General features: G+C 39.8%; 1 protein-coding gene across 1 annotated transcript in view; it reads left to right on the forward strand.

The window, feature by feature from the left end:
* The window catches only part of LOC308610019 (GRB2-associated-binding protein 3-like), a gene marked incomplete at its 5' end in the record, with an annotated part of 55151 nt that overhangs the window by 26144 nt on the left and 16843 nt on the right, over window positions 1-12164 (forward strand). Inside the window, 2 exons of the mRNA XM_081259288.1 lie at window positions 1015-1201; window positions 1588-2066. Coding sequence (XP_081115414.1) covers window positions 1015-1201; window positions 1588-2066 — 666 coding nt within the window. The remainder of the gene's footprint in view (window positions 1-1014; window positions 1202-1587; window positions 2067-12164) is intronic.

A 12164-nucleotide genomic window follows, 5' to 3' on the forward strand; every position in this document is an offset into this window, starting at 1 on the left:
CTATGAGCATAAGCACTTTATGGATGAGGAAGCTTGGAGCAAGCAGGTAACTTGCCCAAGGTCAGGACAGCTGGATACTAGAGCCTGGACTTGAACCCAGGCAGTTCTGGACCACTCTGACTCAGGAATCCTGAATTCCTGCCAACTTGGTTCAAAAGGGAAATAGGGGCTTCCCTGGTGGCGCAGTGGTTGAGAGTCCGCCTGCCGATGCAGGGGACACGGGTTCGTGCCCTGGTCTAGGAAGATCCCACATGCTGCGAAGCGGCTGGGCCCGTGATCCTGTGGCCGCTGAGCCTGCGAGTCCAGAGCACAGCCGCAACGGGAGAGGCCGCAGCAGTGAGAGGCCCGCGTGCTGCAAAAAAAAAAAATTAAAAAAAAAAAAAAAAAAAAAAAAAAAAAAGGGAAATAGAAGCAGGAATTTCATTGGGAGTTTATGAATGTGGACTTTACCAGCCATCACAACTCTTTATTTCTTTCATTCCTTTTCTTAGACATCACTAACAGTCAATCATTAACGCTGTGAGGGTAGAGTTAGAGCGGTTCCAGGCACCTAGTAGGTGCAAGAGTAGGTATCTATATAGACATAAATAGACATATATCTACATATGCATGTCTGCATATGTGCACAAATGCTTATGTAAGTCTGTGTACATATATTTGTTATGCATAAATATGTGTGTTTACATATATATAAAATGTAAGTATATCTGTTGAGTGAATAAACAGTGATGCAGAGCTGTGGCCGAGGGCCATGAAGAGGCTGTGTGTAGACTATCTAACTGCAGATTTTTAGGCCAAGAGTCCTTGGGTTTTTTGCTCTTAATTGATTCAGCACTTCACTCTTGGAACATTGGCATTCTTCCCCAGACATTGTTTATAGCTTGGGGAAATGGTCTCCGTCAGTACAAACACCAGCTGTGATTTGCATCTTCTCTTTGGCCTCTTAGATGCCATTTGAGGAACTGTGTTCTAGCCATTCTTAAACGTTCAGCTGGGAAATGATTTCTCCTGCAGATTGTGTGGAGAGTGGCTCTCGTGCGCCTTCCTGCGTGCAGCCCTCTGCCGCCAGCTCCCTGCCAAGAGATGACCCAAGCACTAGTACTGTAGCCACTGAGGAAACCGGAAGTGAGTCAGAGTTTCTCTTCCTTCCTGATTATCTGATTCTATCCAACTGCGAGACGGGAAGACTGCACCACGCCAGGTACGCCTCCGTCCGTTTAGCTGTAGCATCTTCCAGTGGGTGTATGTACACTGCCCTCTCTTCCTGCTGCCGTCAGGGCAGGGACAGATCCTTATCAACCACTACCGAGGCCGAAGCTTGTGGCACACCAAGCAGAATGACTCATGCATTTCAGCACTGTGGCTTTCCTTTCTAACCTTGCATTTTCATACGTATCTTACACTTAGAGGATGAAAAAAATCAACGAGCCATTTTTTTCCCCAGCATCAAGGGCTTGGTGTCACCGAGTGTTGTAGAGGCGACATTAGAGGCATGGGTGGCTGGGTGCCAAGGGTGTAGCAGTACCAACTACCGCTGCCGGGGACTTGCTGCCTCTCAGTCAAATGTATGTGCTTTGCTTCCCTCAGTCTCCCCACCAGATGTGACAGCTGGTCAAACTCGGAGCGTTCACTGGAACAGGTGTCCTTTGACGATGTTTTTGTGGACGGCCCGCAGCCACTGTCCTCCGGGAACCTGGCCTGCCTCTCACGCCCTGGGAACAGTTCTCAAGAGGCCCCTTCCACGAGGCCCCCGGCTGCCCTGATCTGGACGAGAGATGTCAATGGCCCGTCCAGGGACCACTTTTCTTTACCAGTGCTGGAAACTTCCTTAAACTCCACCATCCAGGTAGATCAAAACCAAGCTTCCTTGCCCTATGGGGTAAAAGAACTAGATGTTATGTCCAACACGCCACCTCCCCGCCCCCCCAAGCCAAGCCATCTCTCTGAACGGCGCCACGAGGACCAGCTCCTGTGTGGTGGGCCCAGTAGCATCAAGAAGCCAGAAGGCACTGTGATACCGAGAAGAATCTCTCTCTCTGGCTTAGAGAACATGAGAACCTGGAAAGGTAAGTGTCCGATGCTAAACTTCACTACCGAGAGAAGCCTGGCTTCTCTTGCCTCCTTGTGTCCACTGAGGACATTGTCCAGCGTCCTTTGCTCAGGCCAGTCCAGTGTCCCGGCACAGTCAGGCTCTGGGTGGAAGCGCATAGCCCAAGCGGCAGCCCTCACTCCCAGGCTCCCCACCTGCCCCGCCAGGAGAGGTATACATGGGTCCCTGTAGACGCTGAAAGAGGTCAGATCCCTGGTCCCCTAGTCATGCCCTTGCCCACACGATGGGCTCCCCACCTGAGACCACGCTCCTGGTGTTTGTTTGGAGCCACTCCAGGATCCACTTGGTACAGAAGGCGGTGTCTTTTGCCTCAGCTGGGCCCAGTTCCATCCGTTTCCTTTCACATGCAGACTGAGCGCTGAGGTGGGAGACCATACCTCTTGTCTCCATTTTTCAACAATCCAATCAGCCTCATCCATCATCCCACCTGACATGTTCTTTCCAAATTCTACCTGGCTGAAGTGATGTGGCTTTTTGCCAGGCTATCACCATCAAGGTAATTCTAACCTAGCCCTATCAGCTTGGTCCCTGTTTGGCCTTTTTCTGGAACTCTGTTGATTCTCACAGGGTTGCCTTGCATGCGCACTCTCTCTCTTCCTTTCTCTCTCTCCTTCCCTCCCTCCCCCATCTCTCTCCCTCACTCCCTCTCCCTCTTCCTTTCTCTCCCTCCCTCCCTCCCTCCCTCTCTCCCTCTCTCTCCCCTCTCCTCTTCTCTATCTCCATCCAAACGTTGGATTCTTTTACACGAAGGTAAACAAAAGATAAAACTCATTGAAATGGAGGTTTTGACCATGAAACAAAGACCAGAACAACAGTGCTGGATGGAAGCCAAATGGCTGTGATAAGGCAGAGGGGACGCGTCCCATGGATTGTTCTGCCTTCCCCATGGAGCTTCCCCAGGAACCGATGTCTGTAGGCGGCGGCGGCAGAGTGGGGTCAGGTTCGTCATCATCCTCGTGGGGCTCCAGTGACCTGGCAGCCTTGATTGTCCCCGAGGCTCTCCAGCCCCCCTCTGCCATCGGTGAAGTGCCCGTGGCGCGGAGCCTGCGTCTCAGCTCTGCTGTCTCCCATCGGGCCCCCTGCTGCGGCCAGCACCACTGCCACTCTTTTTTTTTTGGTGGGGGGAGGGGCTACTAAATTATTTTATTGTAAGGAATAGTAGAAATGAAAGAACTTAAGTGGGTGCTTTGGTACAACTTATAGAAAAGGTTAAGGTAACCACGACATTCATGCCCCGCCTTGGCGACCAGGGAAGTCACCCCCACCCCGAGGCTGGCTCATTGTCACCGTGTTCCAAGGTGTGCTTGTCAAAGAGAGACAAGCTGGTGTCATCGTCACCCAGTTTGTTGATGGATCTCACCTCTTATTCAGCTGATGAGTCTCAGTGAAATGACACAAGCGGGGGTTGTGTTGTCAGTCGTCACTTTTTTCCAAGTGCAACACATTCTGTTGCATTCAGCTGCTTGCTCTCCAAGTCGTCATGGTTTAATTTCTTGATTTCATGACGATTTTGGGATTCAGCCACCTTGTTGGTTCTGCCCAAACAATGTCGAATAGGAAGAATTTCTGGAAACAATTAAACAATACAGAAATACATACTATCTCTTCTTTTTAAAGCATAAATGAAATCTGAATATATTTACTGTAATACAACTCGTTATCCTGAGATCACACCACCACCATTCTTGCCTGCCTCTAATCTGTTCTCCACACGAAGTCAAGTGGTCTCTTAAAAAATGTAAATCAGATAGTCAGTTCCTTGCTAAAAACCAATCTGACGACTTCTCTTCGCACTTGGGATAAAATCTAAATTTCTTAGCATAGTGTGCAAGGCCCACTGGGATCTATCGTGCCTACATCCCTTATCCTTCTTTTATTTTTCTTCCGGTTTTATTGAGATGTAATTGACGTACAGCACTGTATGAGTTTAAGGAATACAGAATGATCTGACTTACACACATCGTGAAATGATGACCACAGTAAGTTTTGTGAGCATCTATCATCTCATGTAGATACAACATTAAACAAATAGAAAAAATATTTCCTTCTGATGAGAACTCTTAGGATTTACTCTTGTTAACAGCTTTCGTATATGACATGCAGCACTGTTATTTATATTTATCTTGTCCTGCACTCCATCCCTAGTACTTATTTATCTTAGAACTGGAGGTTTGTACTTTTTGACCACCTTCAGACCTTCATCCAATTCCCCCTCCCCCAATACCATACTCTCAACTAGGAGTGAAAGTGCAGAGTCCTAACCACTGAACCACCAGGGAATTCCCCTTCCTATTTTACTTCTGTCTGTAATTTTTATGGTTTTTAGTGAAATCTTGCATAGCTCATTAATGTATTCCCATGCATTTGTTATTTTTTACGTGAGTGCCAACGGTATTTTACTTTAAATAATTTCTTTGCTGTTGCAATCAAATAAATTAGCTTTATATTTTGATTTTGTATCTACCTTTTCTAAACTATATATTTATTTGCATTTTCTTTGTATACAATCATATCACATGCAAATACTAATAACTTTGTTTTTCTTTTATAACATATCTTTCATTTTCTTTTTCTTACATCACTGCTTGGGGTAGGAGGCCAGGACATCTTTGAATAGTAGTATTAATAACAGGGACCCTTGTCTTATTCCCGATCTCACATGGAAAGCTTCCAGTGTTTCACCATTCTAATGTGGTTTGCAGCAGACTTTTATAGACACCATTCATTAGATTAAGGACATTCTCTGATATTCCTACTTTGCCAAATGTTATTTTTTAAAATCATGAAAAGGTATTGAATTTATTGAAACATTTTATGATCATGTGATTTTTTTCTCCTTTATCCTGTTAACGTGAAGAACTTCACTGGCCAATTATTTTTTGCAGTATAGTTGGTTTACAATATTATATTAGTTTCAGGTGTATAGCATAGTGATTCAGTATTTTTACAGATTATACTCTGTTAAAAGTTATTACAGGGACTTCCCTGGCAGCCCAGTGGTTAGGACTCGGCGCTCTGACTGCCGGAGCCCGGGTTCAGTCCCTGGTTGGGGAACTGAGATCCTGCAATCTGCGCAGCATGGCCAAAAAAAAAAAGTTATTCCAAAGTAATGGCTATAATTCCCTGTGCTGTACAATATATCCTTGTTGCTTATCTATTTTACACATAGTAGTTTATACCTCTTAATCCCCTACCTTATCTTGCCCCTCCCCCTTTCCCTCTCCCCAGTGGTAAACACTAGTTTGTTCTCTATATCTGTGAGTCTGCTTCCGTTTTGCTATAATACATTTATTTGTTTTATTTTTTAGATTCCACATACAAATGATATCATACAGTATTTGTCTTTCTCCGTCTGACTTACTTATTTCACTAAGCATAAGAGCCATCCACATTACTGCAAATGGTAGAATTTCATTCATTTTTATGGCTGAGTAATATTCCATTGTACATATGTACCACATCTTCTTTATCCATTCCTCTGTTGATGGACACTTAGGTTGCTTCCATGTCTTGGCTATTTTAAATACTGCTGCTGTGAACATTGGGGTGTATGTGTCTTTTCAAATTAGAGTTCTCATTTTTTCCTGATATTTGCCCAGCAGTGGGATTGCTGGATCATATGGTAGCTCTAGTTTTAGTTTTCTGAGGAACCTTCATGCTATTTTCCATAGTGACTACACCAATTTACATTTCCACCAACAGTGTACAAGGGTTCCCTTTTATCCACGTCCTCACCAGCCTTTGTTATTTGTTGCCTTTTTGATGATGGCCATTCTGACAGGTATGAGGTGATACCTCATTGTGGTTTTGATTTGCATTTCTCTAATAATTAGAAATTTGGAGCATCTTTTCATCTGCCTGTTGGCTATCTGTATGTTTTCTTTGGAAAAATGTCTATTCACTTCTTCTGCCCATTTTTAAATCAGGTTGTTTGTTTTTTTGACATTGAGTTTTATGAGCTGTTTATATATTTTGAATATTAAACCCTTGTTCGTCATATCATGTGCAAATATTTTCTCTCATTCTGCAGGTTGCTTTTTGTTTTGTTGGTGGTTTCCTTTGCTGTGCAAAAGATTTTTAAGTTTAATTAGGTCCTGTTTGTTTATTTTGCTTTTATTTCTTTTCCTTAGAAGTTGGATCCAAAAAATATTGCTATGATTTATGGCAAAGAGTGTTCTATGTTCTCTTCTAGGAGTTTTATGGTTTCAGGTCTTGCAGTTAGGTCTTTAGTCCATTTTGAGTTTATTTTTGTATATGGTGTGAGGAAATGTTCTAATCTCACTGTTTTACATGTAGCTGTCCAGCTTTCCCAGCACCACTTATTGAAGAGACTGTCTTTTCTCCACTGTATATTCTTGCCTCCTTTGTTGTAGATTAATTGACCATAGGTGTGTGGGTTTATTTCTGGGCTCTCTATTCTGTTGCATTGATCTATGTGTCTGTTTTTGTGGCACTATCATTCTGTTTTGATTAATGTAGCTTTGTAGCATTGTGTTAAGTCTGGGAGGGTTATGCCTCCTGCTTTGTTCTTTTTCCTCTGGATTGCTTTGGCATTTCAGGGTCTTTCATAGTTTCATTCAGGGTCAAAATCCATATGAATTTTGGGATTATTTGTTCCAGTTCTGTGAAAAATATGGGTATTTTGATAGGGATTGCATTAAATCTGTAGATTGCTTTGGGTCCTACGGACACTTTAACAATATTAATTTTTCCAATCCAAGAGCGCAAGATATCTTTTCATTAGTTTGTATCATCTTCAGTTTCCCTCATCAGTGTTGTATAGTTTTCAGAGTATAGGTCTTTCACCTCCTTGGTTAAGTTTATTCTTGGTTATTTTATTCTTTTTGATGTGATTTTAAACAGGACCATTTTCTTGCTTTCTCTTTCTGATAGTTCATTATTAGTGTATAGAAATATGACAGATTTCTGTATATTAATCTTGTATGCTGCAACTTTGCTGAATTCATTTATTAGTTCTAATAGTTTTTTGTGGAGACTTTAGGGTTTTCTATATAAAGTATGTCATCAGCAAATACTGACTGTTTTACTTCTTCCTTTCCAATTTGGTTGCTTTTTATTTCTATTTCTTGTTTGGCTGCTGTCGCTAGGACTTCCAATACTCTGTTAAACAGAAGTGGTCAGAGTGGGCATCCTTGTCTTGTTCCTGAATTCAGAGGAAAGGTTTTCAACTTTTCACCGTTAAGTATAATGTTAGCTGTGGGCTTGTCATAAATTCCCTTTATTGTGTTGAGATATGTTCCCTCTATACCCACCTTGAAGAGAGTTTTTATCATGAATGGATGTTGAATTTTGTCAAATGATTTTTCTGCATCTATTGAGATGATCGTGTGATTTTTATCCTTCCTTTTGTGAATGTGGTGTATCACATTGATTGATTTGCGAAAATTGAACCATCCTTGTGTTTCTGGAATAAATCCAACTTGATTCTTTGATGGTATATGATCCTTGTTATATATTGTTGGATTTAGTTTGCTAATATTTTATTAAGGATTTTTGCATCTATATTCATCAAAGATATTGACCTGTAATTTTCTTTTTTTGTAGTGTCTTTGTTTGGTTTTGGTATCAAGGTGATGGTGGCCTTGTAGAATGAATTTGGGAGTGTTCTGTCCTCTTCAATTATTTGGAATAGTTTGAGAAGGATAAGTATTAGTTCTTCTTTATATGTTTGTTAGAATTCCCCTGTGAAGCCATTTGGCCTTGGAGTTTTATTTTCTGGGAGTTTTGGGGTTTTTTTAATACAAATTCATTTTCACTACTAGTGACTGGTCTGTTCAAATTGTGTGTTTCTTCTTGTTTCAGTCTTGGCAGGTTGTATATTTCTAGAAATTTGTCCATTTCTTCTAGGTTTTCCAATTCTTTGGCATTAACTATTTGTACTATTCTTTTATGATTTTTTAAATCTCTCTGGGATCAGTTGTTATTTCTCTTGTTTCATTTATTTTGTTAATTTGGGCCCTCTCTCTTTACTTCTTGGTGAGCCTGGCTAAAGGTTTATGAATTTTGTTTACCTTTTCAAAAAAGCAGCTCTTGGTTTCATTGATCTTTTCTATTGTTTTTTGATCTCTATTTATCTCCTCTCTGATCTTTATGATTTCCTTCCTTCTGCTGACTTTGGCCTTTGTTTGTTCTTCTTTTTCTAATTCTTTTAGATGGTAGGTTAGGTTGTTTATTTGAGATTTTTCTTGTTTCTTGAGGAAGGCCTGTATTGCTGTAAACTTCCTTCTTAGAACTGCTTTTGCTGCATTCCATAGACTTTGGAGTGTTGTGTTTCCATTTTAACTTGTCTCAAGTTATTTTCTGATTTCCTCTTTGACTTCTTCATTGACCCATTGATCTTTATTAGCATATTGGTTAGTCTCCACACATTTGTGCTTTTCCTATTTTTCTTTCTATAATTGATTTCTAGTTTCATACTGTTGTTGGAAAAATACTTGATATAATTTCTATCCTCTTAAATTTGTTGAGACTTGTTCTGTGGCCTAGCATGTGATTTATCCTGGAGAACATTCCATGTGCACTTGAAAAAAATGTGTATTCTGCTGTTTTTGGATTGAATGTCCTGTAGATATCTATTAAGTCCAACCAGTCTATTGTGTCATTTAAGACCACTGTTGCCTTACTGAGTTTCTGTCTGGATGATCTGTCCATTGATGTCAGTGGGATGTAAAAGTCCCCTACTATTCTTGTGTTACTGTCAATTTCTTCCTTTATGTCTGTTAGTATTTGCTTTGTATATTTAGGGGCTCCTGTATTGGGTGCATATTTGTTAATGAGTGTAATATCCTCTTTTTTTATCGATCCCTTTATCATTATATAGTGTCCTTCTTTGTCTTTTGTTATAGCTTTTGTTTTAAAGTCTGTTTTGTCTGATAGAAGTATTGCTACTCCCACTTTTTTTGTTATTTCTGTTGGCATGAAATATTCTTTTCCATCCCTTCACATTCAGTCTTTGTGTGTCTTTAGCCCTGAAGTGAGTCTCTTGTAGGTAGCATATTGAAGAATCTTGTTTTTAATCTGATCAGCCAGCCTATGTCTTTTTTTTTTTTTTTTTTTTTTTTTTTTTTTGGTATGCAGGCCTCTCACTGCTTTGGCCTCTCCCGTTGTGGAGCACAGGCTCTGGACATGCAGGCTCAGTGGCCATGGCTCATGGGCCCAGCCGCTCCACAGCATGTGGGATCTTCCCGGACCGGGGCAAGAACCTGTGTCCCCCACCTCAGCAGGCAGACTCTCAACCACTGTGCCACCAGGGAAGCCCCAGCCTATGTCTTTTGATTGGAGCATTTAGCCCATTGACATTTAAAGTAATTATTGATAGATATGTATTTATTTCCATTTTATTGCTTGTTTTTGGTTGTTTTTGTAGGTCTTCTCTGTTCATTTCTTCTTTTTGTGTCTTCCCTTGTGGTTTGATGATTTTCTTTAGTTTATGTTTGTGTTCCTTTCTTTTTAGTCTTTGTGTATCTATTGTAGGTTTTTCGTTTGTGGTTATCATTGGGTTCATATATGTTGACTTATAACTGTATCTACTTGTTTTAAACTGATAGTCATTTAAATTCAAACAAATTCTAGAAGATTTACATTTTTTACTCCCTTCCCCCACATTTTGCGTTTTTGACGTCATATTTTACATCTTCATGTCTATCCCTTAACTCTTTATTGTAGTTATAGTTGATTTTATAATTTTTTGTACTGTAATCTTTGTACTGGCTTATTTAAGTGGTTGATCCTTAGTCATTACTATATATTTGCCTTTCCTAGTGGGATTTTCCTTTTCCTGTAGATTTTTCCTTCTTTTCTGCTTAGAGAAGACCTTTTAACATTTCTTTTAGGGTAGGTTTAGTATTGATGAACTCTTTTAGTTTTTGCTTGTCTGAGAAGCTCTTTATCTCTCCTTCGATCCTAAATGATGATCTTGCTGGGTAGATTATCCTAGGTTGCAGGTTTTTCCCTTTTAGGACTTTGAATCTATCACTCCACTCTCTTCTGGCCTGCAAAGTTTCTGCAGAGAAATCAGCTGATATAGCCTTATGGGGATTTCCTTGTAAATGACTATTTTTCTCTTGCTGCTTTGAGAATTATCTCTTTATCTTTAACTTTTGCCATTTGATTATGATATGTCTTGGTGTGAGTCTGTTCGGGTTCATTTTGTTTGGGACCCTCTGTGCTTACTGTACAGGAAGGAAACAGGATATCTGTTTCCTTCTTTAGGTTTGGGAAGTTTTCAGCCATATGTTCTGCAAATACATTTTCAATGCTTTTCTCTCTCTTTTCTCCTGGAACCCCAATGAAATGAATTGTTGGTATGCTTTTGCTAGTACCTAGAGGAATGGAGTTTTTTATATGCTTTGATCCAAATCAAATTAGACCCCTTTGGCAAAGAAGCTTCTGGTCTTCACAACTTGCCTTGCCCTGGTAGAACTACTTCTGAGTGAGCTGGTGAGGGGTATGGGAGCACCCCAAGCTAAAATGCCACAGATTCTCAGTGTTCTTACCGGATTCCAGTAGTTGTTTTTCATTTCTTCAATAAATCCTTCCCAGTATAATATGCAACAATTTTGTTGTATGCTTTTGGTAAATTTTCAGAGTCCCCAGATAGTTGTGCTTGACTTTTTAAAAATAGTTTTGTACACTTGTATAATTGTTTTTTGGAGAATGGCTTTTCTGAGCTCCTCATTCAGCCATTCCAGTAATACCACCTTCCTCTGTTTGCTAATATTTTTGTGGAGTGAAGTAGAAAAGAATAGCTTTATTGCTTTGCCAGGCAAAGGGAGCTGCAGCAGGCGAATGCCCTTAAAACTGTGTGTCCCAACTTGGAGAGGGTAGTGAGAAGTTTTACAGTAATGGTTCAAAGAGGGTGTGACATTTGTTAATATTTTATTTAGGATTTTTGCATTGTTAATCATAAGTGATATTAGTCTGTACTTTTCTGATATATTTTATGTTTATCAGGTTTAGCTACCAAAGTTATACTTGCATCATAAAAAGAATTAGAAATATTCCTTGATTTCCTAAACTCTTGAACAAATTTGTGAAGCATTGGGACTGTCTGGTCTTTGAAGTTTTGGTAAAATTGTCTGTTGAAACCATCTGATCTTCGTAACTTTGTCTATTTTATTCTTTGGAAATTTTTTGTGTCAATTTTGCTGTAGTGTATTTTTTGGAAAATTATCCATTTCATCTAGATTTTAAAATTTATTTGTGTAAAGGCATGCAGAATTGTCTCTTTTAAAAAAATTCCTCTGTTTCAATGATAATTTTTTCCTTGTCAATTCTTATTTTGGATATTTGTGCCCCCCTCTTTTATTGATTAGATTGGCTAGTCGGTTGCCTTTAGGTTAATTTTTTTCCCCAGGAAACCAAGATTTTGATTTTTTAAAATTAATTCCACTATTTCTCTGTACTCTATTATTTTTTGCTTTTATCTTTATTTTATCATTTCTTTTCGTTTTCTCTATTGTGCTTTTTTAGCTTTGAGCTGGTTATTTAATTCATCTGTTTCATTCTGTCATTATTATTGATATAATGTTTTAATAGATTTTACATTCTGGGTAGAATTGACCATTTATTTATTCCAGGTACTTGATGGGCCCTTTCAATATTAGATTCAAGTGTTACTTTATTTGTGGACCTTTTCTTGGATTATGATTTCAATATTTTGTAAAATTAATTTTTATTGGAGAATAGTTCTTTACAATGTTGTGTTAGTTTCTACTGCACAGCAAAATGAATCAGCTGTATACATATACATATGCCCCCTCCCTTTTGGACTCCCTTCCCATTCACGTCACCACAGTGCATTGAGTAGGTTACCCTGTGCTATACAGTAGGTTCTCATTAGTTATCTATTTTACACATAACATCAATAGTGTATATATGTCAATCCCAATCTCCCAGTTCATCCCACACCCCCCTTCCCCCTTGGTGTCTATACGTTTCTTCTCTACATGTGTGTCTGTATTTCTGCTTTGCAAATAGGATCATCTATACCATTTTTCTAGGTTCCACATATATGGGTTAATATGTGATATTT

This window comes from Mesoplodon bidens (genome assembly GCF_964165515.1).
Source record: "Mesoplodon bidens genome assembly, contig: HAP1_SCAFFOLD_159, whole genome shotgun sequence".
Lineage (NCBI taxonomy): Eukaryota > Metazoa > Chordata > Mammalia > Artiodactyla > Ziphiidae > Mesoplodon > Mesoplodon bidens.